The sequence below is a fragment of the Mustela nivalis genome (genome assembly GCF_964662115.1).
Source record: "Mustela nivalis genome assembly, chromosome: 11".
NCBI classification, from domain to species: Eukaryota; Metazoa; Chordata; class Mammalia; order Carnivora; family Mustelidae; genus Mustela; species Mustela nivalis.
Window position 1 is genome coordinate 13,182,524 of NC_139030.1, and position 13,912 is coordinate 13,196,435.

The 13,912-nt window shown below is 56.6% G+C and overlaps 1 protein-coding gene across 1 annotated transcript; it reads left to right on the plus strand.

Moving 5' to 3' along the window:
- Window positions 1-6,546: 6,546 nt before the first annotated feature.
- Window positions 6,547-12,251, plus strand: EN1 (engrailed homeobox 1). Its single transcript, XM_082690591.1, has 2 exons — window positions 6,547-8,020; window positions 11,156-12,251. The coding sequence occupies exons 1-2, from the start codon at window positions 7,165-7,167 to the stop codon at window positions 11,470-11,472; spliced, it is 1,173 nt and encodes a 390-aa protein (XP_082546717.1). The 5' UTR covers window positions 6,547-7,164; the 3' UTR covers window positions 11,473-12,251.
- The last annotated feature ends 1,661 nt before the right edge of the window (window positions 12,252-13,912 follow it).

The following is a 13,912-nucleotide window of genomic DNA, read 5'->3' on the forward strand; positions in this document are numbered from 1 at the left end:
ATAGCACAAGCCCATGAGGATTAATGGGACACAGAAAGAGCACACAATCCTTCCGTGCACACCGGGACACACATGCACACGCACTCACGTGAGGCCTCGCACACGCAGAGTCACGTACAAACACGCACGCGCGCTCGCGGCGCACACTCTTCCCTCTCCCGTTTCTGCGGGAGCAAGCGGACAGAGAAGGTGGCCCGGGAAGGCCTCGGCACCGCAGTGACCCCTCCCCTCCCACCTCACCCGCAAGCGATCTAGTCTAGGAAAAAAGGAGGTGAGGTAGGGTTGGAGTAGGGACAGACACCAGGTTCTTGTCCCTTTTCCTCTCCACTCCAGGCTCTAGAGACTTCTCTTGCCTGCCCGCTCCCCTTCCGGATTAAACTTTTCCCTCCTTTATCTCCCCGCCAGCCTCCGCAGCGCGGACTTCGGCAGGAGCCCGGAGCGCGTCCTGCATCCTCCCTGAGTTGAGGATCGGGAGGCTGCGTCCCCAAGGACGAAAGGGGGGCGCGGCCTGGCTGGCGCTCTGGGGCCCGCGGGGAGGGAGACAGGAAGGCGCGGGCCAGGAGCCAGAGCAGCGAAAGCTGGGTGCGCGGACTTCTGCTTCTTTTTCCCGGGTCAGTGGGAGAAGATCCCAGGGACACCTCTCACCCCTATGAGAGTCGAGGGAAGAAGGAGGACAGTTTACTCTGGGGCAAGCGGAAAGAACGCGGGTTTGGAACTGCAGGGGTATTCCTATGTAAAGGACTTCGATGCTGTGGTTTTTCTTCTTTTCTCGATTTTTTTTTTTTTTTGTCCCCAACTTTGAAGTTGGGTCCGGACCTTCCGGGGAGCATGGACTGAGCCGAGGGGGGCAGCAGAACCCAGAAGCCGCGCTGACCCCTCTTCGCTTTCTCCCACACTGGTACCCACCGGCGTGCACACGGCCAGTCGGTGTGGACTCGGACCCGCGCCGAGCAGGATCGAGGTGGGAGCCGCCACTTGGACAGGTGGGGACTGGAGTGGGCCAGGCACCCTCCTGGGCCTGAGGGTGCCTGGGCTCCAGGGAACCTGCTAGGGAGGGGGAGGGGTGAGAGAGGATGAAAAGCAAAATGAAGGAGAGAAGAGAATTCCAGCGTAAGCGCTGAATTTACTCCGGGTTTCCCTATTTTTGTGGGGGACAATAAACGACTAGTGTTTCAGTTTTTGTGTTTGGGTGGAATTCCATGTAAGGAGAAAAGCAGGATGTCTGATTAAAGTGAAGAAAAAAATATATAGTGTGAGTGCGTGTGGTTCCCTTGCTTTTGGGAGCCCTGAGCTCTAAAATCCTTGGCTCCAGGGACCGGGCTAGTTGTGTGGTACAGCTCCAGAGAGGTCTGGGGATACAGAGGAGAAGGGGAAGGCTTTCCCTGTAGTCGGAGCCTAGGGGTCCTGCGTCTAGCCCTCCAACATCCCTGCGTAGCCCTAACCTGGCTCCTCAACCCGCCAGCGGCCACCAGTCGGGTGTTAGAGCACTGGCGTCCAGGACGCCCGGCACCAGCCCTGCAGGCAGTCCGCAGGGCTCAATAATGAAGCCAGGGCCCTGGGAGCACTTTCCAAATCCTGCCTACCAGACACAGTTTACGAAATCACTGAAATGGTTTCCCCATTTCTCGCAGTCAAGTGAAGAAAGGGCTTAAATTTCTCAGCTCTATCAGCCTTGAGAGGAAAAAAAAATAAATCCCCAAACAAAACCAAACCATTTCTAGAACAAAAAAGGTCTGCGCTGTTTACTGCTCCCTCGGGCAAAAGGGAGAAGACCCTATGGGAAGGCAGAATGGTGGGGACAGAAATCCACATATTGAAATCCCCAAAGGGGACAATCTCCAACAGCAGACACCTTCCTTTCTTTCCTTCTCTTTCTTTTTTCTTTCTTTCTCTCATTCTTTCTCTATTTCTTTCTGTAAATTTTTGAGGAATCTGGACATTTACTGATGTATTTCATGCACACAGAAAAAAAAAATTCTCCCTGAGTCCACCCCCCTCTCCCAGTCTTCTGGGCCATCTACAAACAAAGCTGCCGCCCCAATTTTGAGAGTCAACAGAGCATTTTATTTTCCATGGTTTGCCTCCCAAGCACCCCCCACCCATTTCAGCTTTTGCCCTTCCCCCGCCTCCCCCAGTCCCACGCGAAGCTTCGGGCAGAATTGCTTAGGATCCCTAACCAATACCCAAGGAATCCCCCTGCACCCACCCACCCACCACATTATTATCGCCTCCAAATGAAGACCAAAACCAAGAGCGCTAATTGAATTAGTCTATTGAAAGGACTGTCAGGTACAATGACGTGGCTCGAGGCCCCACATTTCCCAAGGTCTATAGGCTTTGGGGACCTGCGATGTATAGTCTGACCTTCTGGCTCATAATAATACCGCGGCACTTGTAGCAGAAATCTCCTCGCATTCACTCCCAACAAAACCGCTGGTCACCCAGTCCCCGTAGGAAGGCTGCACGCTATTGTGTTGCGACAACTCATTCATGTCCCGCGCCACGAGGCCCCGCCGCCATCTGATCTACACTCGAAATGCGATTACCACCGTGTGCATGCAACACACTCGTACTCTCAGCCCATCGCGCACACGCCTAGCCAGGCTGCAACGGTTTCCTTCACAATTCTCCTCACACCCATCCTCAAAAGAGAGGTGGAAGCAGGTGGGACCATGGCATTTGTCTCTGCCTAAACGAAATTCAAAATTCTGCAGAAATGCAGGTTGGTGGGAGATCTCTCTTTTTGGAACACCCTGCGCCCGAACCCTTACAAACACATTTCTCTGAACCCGAATGGCTGGTGGGGCAGACTTGGGGGTACATGCTGAAGTGTGCATACGCGAGCCTCCTGCCATACACACAAATACAGAGACATACTATCAGCCTTTTCATAGACTCTCTTTGTGGTTCTCACATACACAAGCGAATAGACACAAATACAGGCTTTGGCCCCCATGGCCATGGGCCACTCTGCAAATTGATGTGATTTTTGTAAGAATGGGAAGAGGAGAGGCAAAGGTATAATTTCTCAGCCTTCACCTTGAAAAGCACTCATCACTCTTCCTGCTATATGACCCTCAGACTTCTCTAGCACCCCGCAAACACACAAACATATTTCCTGTCTGTTTGGCCAGGTGCCTTTTGCTCAGTGGAAGCCCCTGTTAGCCGCAGGGAATGCAGAAAATGGAGGAAGTAGTCTGGGACTGGGAGAGAGGCAGTAGCGTTGGGGGGGTCTCTCTATTCTGCTTCCCCCACCCCCCACACCACCATCAGTGAAAGCCTCTTTGGGCCCCCTCCTTCCCACGAGTGGGGAAATAAACTATAGGGGTTCCCCCCCTTCAGGGTTTAAAACAAAAAGTCTTTTTCCTTATTCTCCACCTGAACATGGGCTGGGAATGGAAGCAGAGCCTGGGGATTATCTACTGCACAGATGTGGCTAGGTCAGTGGCCTCTTGCCCTGGGGAACCTGCACAACTCAGAACTTGAAGGCAATGGAAAGCGACAGTGGGTGCCTCCAAACTTTCATACCTTTGACCCAGAAGCAGAGGGCATTTGGAGAAAGGGACTAGGTTCTCTTGCTTGTAGATTTCCCACTTGCTTCCTGTCAGACTACCTTCTGGCCATCCCCACCTGGATATCTATCAAGTTGGAAGAAATTCCTTAATTGTCAAAGGCAGAAAGGAGTACACCCCAAACGCACAGCCACACAAATGTATTCAGACGACTACATACGGCTCCATCCACACTGCAACCCCTTTACCCACAGATTCACAACTCACACAGCCGGTACTTCCTCACCCACACGCCCAGTCCTGAGCCCACTCCAAGTACTCCGCAACCCCTCACACACCCATCCCGGCCAACATTTGCTCACTCTCAGCACACACACACTCCACTTCCAGGCTTGCTAGGACACCAACTGGCTAGCATAGTGTGTTCATTTTCAGGAAGGAGAGGAGGGCGTGGGCCCGGGTGGGGGTCGGGGAGAGCTGACGTGCTGGGTGCTGAGCATCCGGGGCGCAGGCTTGGCCTGGGGGAGGTTGGGGGGAGAACCAAGCAGTGCGCGGGAGCGCCGCCTAATCCAGCCGGAGCTCGTGGGCCGCGGGTGCATTTATCATCCCATTACTGTAACAAATCCGGGCTCCACTACATGAAAGGTAAAATGAATTACCGACGTTAAGCCGTCAATAAAGTCATTTCTGTAAATGGTGTCTCCAAAGGGCCGCCGCATTATTCAGCTGGCTTTATCAGCTGGCTGGAAATTACGTGGAAGAGCCGGGCCGCGCGGCGCGCGGGGCCGCTCACTTTGATTAAGCGTCTTGCCAGCGCGATGTGACAGAGCTTTTGACCAGGGTTTTATTCACAGGCCTGTGATGAACGCCAAGCTGATCAGGCGGAATGAAGAGTAATTAAAACCTATAAATTATCTTCCGCAGCCCTTCTCGAGGCGTCTCCTGCAGGCGAGATAAGGCGTCGAGACCCTATTTACGGAGCTGAAAGGGACCGCGGCGCACAAAAGCTACGCGGCTAAATAGGATATTGATAGTGTCCTAATTAGAATTTAATTAAGTACCCACGCTCGCTTGCGGGATAAAGATTTCAATTTTGCGAACTTAAATATAAATAAAATCCCACCCCCATTTCGGGGAGAAAAAGGTGGGGGCACCGGGAGATTTCGGGGAGCCCTTGGTGTATAACTGAAGAGGACCGGGTAGACTCCAAGGTGGGGTTGGGGGGCAGCTTGGGAGGGTTGGGGAGATCATCGCAGGCCTGCTTTGCGCAGCGCTTCTGAAAATGGTTCCGGACCCAGGCCGCAGGTCAGGTATAACCAGGATCTGCGAGAACCCCGAGTATAGGGTTAGTATGGGAAGACCCTCGGCTGTCCTGAAGATCCAGCCAGCAATCCGAACTCTCGCTCTCTACCAGCGCCTCTGAGGAACTTCGGCCCCTGCGGTGGTTCGGCCTTTTGTGGTTTTCGTTTTATTTTCCTCCTAACCCTCCGTGAGTTTTCAGGGGCACAGGGGAGTTATTTTGTATTATCCTATAAGACAGTATCCCCAGAGACCCTTTCTCCGACGTCCCAGTCGAGGATGGCAGTCAGGGAGAACAGGTTCACTGGAGGTCCAAGCTAACATCCGGAAGAAGGCCCAATTGCCCGAGCCTTTCTCGCCACTCTCCAGTACAGCAGGCTTCAGGACACAGTCTGAGCCTGGCCCTCCAAAACAGCTGGACAGTCAAACCCTGCCGGTGTCCAGCCCCTCACCTCCCCCCACCCCATCCTTAGCGACGGGGAAACTTTTAGGGTGTCTCGACCAGGAAACAGCGAAAAAGAGCCCAGCGCAATGGAGGCGGGTCTCCGTGAACGTGGAATTGGCATGAGCCTCCGTGCTCCTCCAAAGCTTGGGAACAACACGCAGGGCTAGAGCCAGAGGCCTCCAAGGAGTCGGGAACAATTCCAGAGAAATTTGGGCAACCGGGGTAAACTTGTTGTCCACATCGTCAGCTGGCTAGGGCAAACACTTAGGGTGCAGTACTTTCATTTGTTTGATTTCACTTTGCAGGAAAATCTAACCGGAGGTTGCCGTGAACCCAAAAGCCGTGCCCCGCGCACATCCGCACTCGGACTTGTTCAGCGCAGGGGCCCTCCCAGGACATCTCCACGATGCCCGATGCCCGGATGGCTTCAACTCCGGCGGCCAGAGGAAAAAACAGGCGCCCGGCGCGACCGGCGCTCGGGCTCTCTCGCGCCCTCTGGGCTTGGCTTAATGGCGCCAGGACAGCTCCTGGGGGTTGTCGAAGGTCCGGACAGGGTAGGACAGAGTACGAATACTCCGGAAAGGACAAGCAATGCAGCTGGCCGGCATGCACTGCAAAATCTACAAACAGCCAGTGCTAGCTAGGCGCAGCTGGCCTCCGGAGTTTGCTATTTAAGAAAAAAATAAACGGCTTCTCTGAAAGTAACCAACTCAAGGTCTATTTCACATCTCCGACCCTCTTCGTCTCACCCCTCTCCCTTTACACACACACACACACACACACGTGACAACATTTCACCCTTCATAACAAGAAAAAGAAAATAAAAGGCTGAGTTTCTTAGGCATAGGGATGTACAAGAGCCGAGGCCCTTGCCTCCTGACCCTGTGCCCGGCGCACACGCACCCATAATCCTGCATTTCTCCAACAAGTTGTTTATGGAGTTGCTTCTCTATTTGCCTACACCCCGAAATCCACCCCCTCCCTGGTCTCTCCTTTGCCCCTTCCTCGGTCCTGCCTTGAAAGAGGGGGAGGGGCTCGGGCGCGGGTGGGGGAAGGCGGGCCGGAGGCTCTGGGCCCTTGCCGCGGCGCCCCCTCTCCGCCGGCGGCCGCCGCCCCCGGATTATTTATCCGCAAAGTCCCGCGCGCGCCCATTGGGCCGAGGCCCGGGTGTCAGCGCGAGTTCTGGCTCGCCATTGGCCCCGCACACGTGCGGCCTGACTCACGTGCTTCCGGTTTGAAGGCAAAAAGTGTGCCTGGGTGATTTTTTTTTTAAGCGAGAGAGTTTGTGCAAAGATCCGAGCTGTCAGAGATTTGAGAGGAAAAAAAAAAAAAAAAAAAAAAGGCAGCCCCGGCGCTGGCGGAGACGCGCTCTCCCTGCAAAAAAAAGCAAAGGCGATTAAAGGCGCTGCCAGCCTCGCGCTCTGGGCACAGCTGAGCGTGACACTCGGGGAAGTCAAACCCCTCACTACTGCCTAGGAAGATGGCTAGACTTTAAAGACTATTTTTTCCCCTTTAAGAAAAATAATTATTGGAGCTTTTTTCTTTTTTCTTGCTTTCTTTTTTCTTTTCTTTTTTTCCCCCCCTTTTTGGCCGTGGCTTACTCCCCATTTAAAACAAATCATTGAATCTGGTTGCAGAAAGAAAAAAAGAAATAGCCAAGTGTCTCCATATCTGGATGTCTACAAATTAGAGAGAGGGAGAGACAGCGAGATCTATCTGCTCGATAAGACCGAGCGATCCAGGCCAGACGCCTGGGCTTTTTTTCCTGCACCCGCCCCGTGCCTTCGCTGGGGCTTCGCCGGCCTCCTTCCTCCGCGCACCCCCACGGGCCGCTGGCAAAGTGGGGTGGGGAGCGAGGCGGGGGGGGCGGGGGCCGGCGCGGCGGCCGGGGCGGCGGGGCGGCCGAGCATGGAAGAACAGCAGCCGGAACCTAAAAGTCAGCGCGACTCGGGCCTCGGCGCGGCAGCGGTGGCAGCGGCCCCGGGCAGCCTGAGCCTGAGCCCCGGCGCCAGCGGCAGCAGCGGCAGCGATGGAGACAGCGTGCCGGTGTCCCCGCAGCCCGCGCCCCCCTCGCCGCCCGCGGCGCCCTGCCTGCCGCCCCTGGCCCACCACCCGCACCTCCCCCCGCACCCCCCGCCCCCGCCGCCGCCGCAGCAGCAGCATCTCGCGGCGCCTGCTCACCAGCCGCAGCCCGCGGCCCAGCTGCACCGCACCACCAACTTTTTCATCGACAACATCCTGAGGCCGGACTTCGGCTGCAAAAAGGAGCAGCCGCCGCCGCAGCTCCTGGTGGCGGCGGCGGCCGGAGGAGGCGCAGGAGGAGGCCGGGTCGAGCGTGACAGAGGCCAGACCGGCGCAGGTAGAGACCCTGTCCACCAGCTGGGCACGCGGGCGCCGGGCGCCGCCTCGCTCCTATGCGCTCCGGACGTAAACTGTGGCCCACCCGACGGCTCTCCGCCAGCAGCCGGCGGCGGTGCGGGTGCGTCTAAAGCCGGGAACCCGGCGGCGGCTGCGGCGGCGGCTGCTGTGGCCGCGGCGGCGGCGGCGGCGGCGGCGGCCAAGCCTTCGGACAGCGGCGGCGGTAGTGGAGGCGGCGTGGGGAGCCCCAGTGCGCAGGGTGCCAAGTACCCGGAGCATGGCAACCCCGCCATCCTGCTTATGGGCTCAGCCAACGGCGGGCCCGTAGTCAAAACTGACTCGCAGCAGCCTCTCGTATGGCCCGCTTGGGTGTACTGCACGCGCTACTCGGATCGCCCGTCCTCCGGTGAGTACCCAACCCCGGGCTGCGCCGTAACTTTTGGACCCGCGGACAGCCCCAGAACTCTTAGCTGCCGCCGTGCTGGGGAGAGCCGACCCGGCCTTGGGTGCTCTCTTCTCTCACGCCTGCTTTCTCCTCCTCACCTCGGTCCCAGTCACAGCCCGGTGTGCCCCCAGTTCTGCGCTCCTGGCCTCTGTGGCCACCACTCGAGAGGCTGGCTACAGCTCCTGGCATAGGAAGCTGGAGTCTCGATCCTTCGGTTTTGCACTCCGAGCCCCTCGGGCCTTCTTTGTGTATTACCTTTATTATTCTAAGAAAACACACACACACAATCAGCCATTGATTTTTCTTTCGGGGAGAGGGGGTGTTTAGAGCCGGCGGGAAGGTGGGCCTAGTGATCTGGGTCTGATATCCATCCTGCCAGCCTGGTCGTGCTGAGGCCGAGGAGGCAGGCTCAGATCAGAGAAATAATCGTCACCTTCTCTATATTTACAAACACAAACACTATCTCGATATTTTCTAAGGCCAGTTCATTTACAGAGAGATAGATTGGAGGGCACATAGAAAGAGAGGATAGCCTTTGATCGCTGTGCCTCTTCCCCAGGCCGGGTAAGCTAGAGTCTGACCCTGGGTGGGTAGAATCCAGGGAAAGATGGTTGCCAGAACAATCGGTGCCTAGAGTCCCTGGTTCCTGGTTCCAGAGAGCTCACAGACAGTGGGAGCGGAGAGGAGACCGGTCAGGCTCTGGCTAGATCTCGGGGGCACGGGGCATGACTGGCAACCTCCCCGGCAGCTTCTCCGTGGCGCGGCTTGCACATCCTTTTCGGCCCTGCCCCTTCCTTCTTTCACTCCTTTCTTCCCCGTATCTGCCAGTTAGCAGATCCTTGCCAGTGTAGATTGTTTTTCTAGACCTTCTTTGGTCTTTTCCCCGCTTGTCCCTCGCGCTTGGAAACCCGGAGGCCGAGAAACCTGCGCTGGGACAGCTCTAGGCCCCGGGAGAGGAGGCTGGGGCCTGCCCGCCTCCCGGGGCAGCAGTAGCCCGAGAGGCCCCGATGGGCGCGGCGAGGAGGGCGGCAGGGGTTCTGGCCTACAATTGCTGTTCCGGGCACCCAGGTTCGGTAGGAGGCCGGGCACAGCGTAGCCATGCGCCGCCGCTCGACTCCGGCTGGTATCTAGCCTCCCCATGGCTGCCGGCCGGGCGCGGATCGATGCGCGCTATCAGCCCCCGCCATCTCGAGCCCCGTTATTGACACGTCGGGCTCCCTGAACCTCCGAAAAGCTGCTTTGATTGACTCGCCTGATGGATAGAGTGATTGAGCTGTCAGGCTGTGCGGCTCAGGCTGGCCAGGAGGCTACGATTTTATTACAAGTGTCCGTGCCTCTGCACACACGTACACAACAACACTCTTCACAAGGTCCGGGACGCACAACGCACAGCGGGGCCTTTCCGGAGATGGGCACATCTCCTGGGCCAACTCTGTTCGCTCAGCTAATTACTAATCTAAACTGAGGCTGTCCTTCCTCCCCACCCCACCTCTCAGTCCTCTCTGCACAGAGCTCAGCAGCGGGCCTTGCCTTTTGTTCTTGGCCGCTTTCCCTCTTACGTGCCTGGGGAGGCAGAGGACGGGCTCCTCCCAATCGGACAGTTCAGGGAGGTGAACCTCAGCTCAGACCTGGGTCGCTGCAGTCAGCCAGGCCTGGACTCTTTTGTCATAGGACAGTTGGTGACCCCAGGAGCTGGCCTTCCCCGGGAGAGGGCAGCCCAGCTTGCCCCTCTGTTGCTAGGGTTGGAGATGCTGGTGAAGACTCTTCTTTCCAGACAGTTTCAGATATGAAAAGGCCCCACAAGGACTTAACTTGGCTCAGGAAGCTCCCATAACCAAGACAGGGCCCACCAAGTAAATGCCAGAAGGCTTGGGGCTGGGGCTGCGGAAACAGAGGTGCAGGCTTTGAAGGCTGCCTTCTCTTACCCTCTTCTCTCTCCAGGGCTGGTCCTCACAGCAGCTCTCTTTCCAGACTAGGTTTTGGGAGAGACCTCACCTTCTTGGGGAGGTTTGCTGGGGCCTCCTCCCATAACCATCATAGGGGCAAAGCACAGGTTTGTGTCCGTATTGTCCTCCATGTCTCTCCCTCTGCCTGTATTTTGCTCATGAATGGGGAGGAGGACGGATGTAGTCCGCTTGCAAATGTCATTGATGGGCAGGGGAAGCAGATATGTTTTTGTTACACAGGGCTTTTCAGTCCTGAAACTGTAGCGTTGTCTGTTGAAAAAAGCCAGAAGGGAGACCTTGCCTGTACAACTAGGTGGGGGAATGGGGAGTCCTCTTTCTTACTGGCACCATCCAAGGGGAAAGGCAGAGAACCCTGGGGGCCAGGGTCATGTGGGTAAGGTGTGCAGCTGGGTGAAAGCCTTGTTCCCCCTTCAGAGAATGGGAGGGTCAGTGTCTCCCTGGGCCCCTAAAAAGGCCTTCCTTTAGGCCAAAGAGAAAGGAGGAGCAAAGAGAACATACACCGAAGACTTCAGATCTAGGAAGCCCCTCACAGCCCCTTCTCTATCCCCATATTTTCTAGGGTCAATTACTACAAGCAGATGGGGTCTTATCCGAAGTGCTGGGCGTAGGTGCACTTCTGGAGGAGTAAAGGAGGATTAGTTTGCAGGCTGGCAGTTCCCTCAGAGCACTCCTGCCCAGTGTCTTCGCTGGTCTTCGTTTGAGCCTTTTTTTATTCCAGGGCTGTGAAGACAGTAGACCCCTGACCTTCAACTCTGGGATCCACCGGATGGGGCTCCAAATGTCTCTCCATCTTAGATTATGGGATTTAAGCGTGGCGCGCGGCTCTCTGGTTCCGAATTGAAGGCGTGGGGTGCACGGACAAGCAGGGCCAGTTTTCCTCCGCGCCCCTTCTGGCCCCCCAGAAGGGAAGTCAGCGATCCCAACAGCCAGGCAATTGATCTCGGGGCCCGCGGGCGGGAGGGAGCCAGGGACTCAGCGGGGCCTCGGCTATGGCCCCGGAAGCGCGGGGCGCGATCCTCGCTCGGCTCCGCAATTCTCACGGCTTCCTCTGCCCTCTCCCCACCCCCTCCCCTCTGCCCTCCGTCCCCACCCCACTCCCCCCACCACCCGGTCCTCTCCGCCGCTGCAGGTCCGCGCACCAGGAAGCTGAAGAAGAAGAAGAACGAGAAGGAGGACAAGCGGCCGCGGACGGCGTTCACGGCCGAGCAGCTGCAGAGACTCAAGGCGGAGTTCCAGGCGAACCGCTACATCACCGAGCAGCGGCGGCAGACCCTGGCCCAGGAGCTCAGCCTCAACGAGTCCCAGATCAAGATCTGGTTCCAGAACAAGCGCGCCAAGATCAAGAAAGCTACAGGCATCAAGAACGGCCTGGCGCTGCACCTCATGGCGCAGGGACTGTACAACCACTCGACCACCACGGTCCAGGACAAAGACGAGAGCGAGTAGCCGCCAGCCGGCAGGGGCCGCGCGGTCCGGCCGCCGCGCCCGCGCCCCCTCCTGGCATCGCCACCGCAGCCACCGCCGCCGACGCCTGGTCCCACGCCGGGGGAGAAAGAATCCGCGCGCAGGAGGGAGGGAGCAACAGGGAAGACAGATTCTCAGAATGGAGAGTCACGTTTGAACGAACCATTTTTAAAAAAGGGAGAAAGACTCGGACAGGTGCTATCGAAAAATAAGATCTATTCTCTATTCACAGTATAAGGGGCGGAAACTGCGAACTCCTTAAAGCTCTATCTAGCCAAACCGCTTACGACCTTGTATATATTTAATTTCAGGTAAGGAAAAGAAATATGTGTAGCGATCTCTATTTGCTGGACTTTTTATTAATCTCCTTTATTATTATTGTTATAATTATTATAATTATTATAATTATTTTATTCCCGACCTCCACCTCGCTGCCCCCGGCCCAGTTTCGTTTTCGTTGCCTTTTTCTTTTGAATGTTGTCGCTTCTCTGGTGCCTCCCGCCCCGCATCGCTGGCCCTCGTTTCTCTGGGACTTTTCTTTGTGTGCGTGAGAGTATGTTTTCCTCGCGTGTCTGCCCTTCGCCTCTCCCCCACCTCCCAAGCCCCTTCTGTCGGTCTGTCCGTCCTGCTCCCCTTTCGTTTTCCGGAGACTTGTTGAGAAATACGACCCCACAGACTGCGAGACTGAACCGCCGCTACAAGCCAAAGATTTTATTATGTTCAGAAACCTGTAGTCTGAAATAAAGTGTACACTGTGCTCACGAGCCGCTGGCGGCCCTCCTCCTTGCGGGCTCGGGAAGGGCGTGGGCGCAGGGCACAGGAGGGCCCGGTGCTCCCGCGCGCACCGCGAACTCACCGGGCGGCGAGCCCCGCGCGGCCGGCGGGCCTTCCGATCACCGCACAAGGAATACCGGGGGCAAGAGGAGCGCGCGGCGCTAGAGGCGGCCCAGGGCCGGGTAGGTCCGGGTCTGGAGGGTCCGGAGGCCCATGCCTGCTCTCCGATGGCGTGCAAAGGAGCCCAAAGGCAAACAAAACAAAACACGCCCCCTCCCCCAAACTAGCCCCAGTGCTGACTTCAGAAACATTGCCAGAACTGTCTAGCTGCTCCCTGTGCCTCGTCAGGCCCAGCCTGGCTTTGGCCTCCTCTTGTTCAACCATGTTCTGCTCCTTGCTTCGGGCTGCACCTTTCCCTTTTCTTTCCTTCCTCCCCTAACAACCTGGCCTTCCTTTTGCTGGAGGCTTTCCCCTCCAGAAGTGGAAGGCCTTGCCAAGGCTGGGCAGAGGCAAGGGGAGGCCTGTAGTGCTGGGCTGCCCATGAGGGTGAGGGGCTCTTCGGCAGCGGCCTCTGGGTCTGGTCTCTCAGCTGCTTGGCCTCTACCACTCTCAGTTTGGAGAAGTGATTCCGCTGGTGAAGCAGCAGGTCCCCTGCGACACATGGAGCCTCTCCTGGCCCAGATTTCCTGGTCCGACATAGCCCAGGGAGAAGAGGACCTGATGCTGGGAAGTGATGCAAAGCAGCAGCTCGGTCTGCTGCTGGGATCATTTGGGGGCCTGAATTCCCATGTGGGCACAGGCCTGCCTCATGCAGACCCAAAACCCAAGCCGGGGGTTGGGGGGTGGGGGTCACTATCAGAATGCCAACAAAGGTTGCTTCCTAACTGAGATGGGGAGGAGGCACAGACACCAGGCTCCTGAACCCCGAGGACACATGGATCCCAGAGGGAAATGTCTGTAGTCTTGCCCCTGACCCTGGGGGACTTCCCTTCCTGGGCAGGCAATGGGCCCCCTAACCTTCAGGGACTAGGAGGAGGAACGGGAAATCCTTCCTCAAGAAGTATCACTTCTCTTTTGTCCAGGGTTCTTCTTCTTCTTCTTCTTCTTTTTTTCCGTGGTTAAATCCTTTCTTCCTTCCTTCCTGTCTTCTGAAATATACGTATACGTACCTGTCTCTGTGTGCCTAGAGATGCAGGTGAACTTGCAGACTTATGTGCAGCTGTGATCATGTGCAAATGTGGGTACATCTGAGGAGCCACCTGGTTATGTGTGTCCCTGCATGTGTCGTGTTCTGTTCACTGGGTGTTCGTTCCTCTGTAGTTAGATGCACACTTGGGTGTCTATGCATTCATGGCGTGCATATGTGTGTTCATTAGTGTTTGCACACCAGAATGCTTGTAGGTGTGTTTGTGGGACTCATGCATGCATGGGAACTCTATTTCTGTGTTCTTCCCTTGAGCTTCTTCCCTGTTGCTTTTGCAGGATTGATTTTGTGAGAGGTGAGGATGGCCATTCTGGTTTTTTCCTTGAAAAATTTCCTGCGCCTTTGGGCCTATAACCGGGGAAAGTGACAGGGCTAATAGGCTCCAAGTCCCTGCTCAAGGGTTTGGGGACCTGAGGTTTAGTGATGTGGAGTTGGAGAATGTAT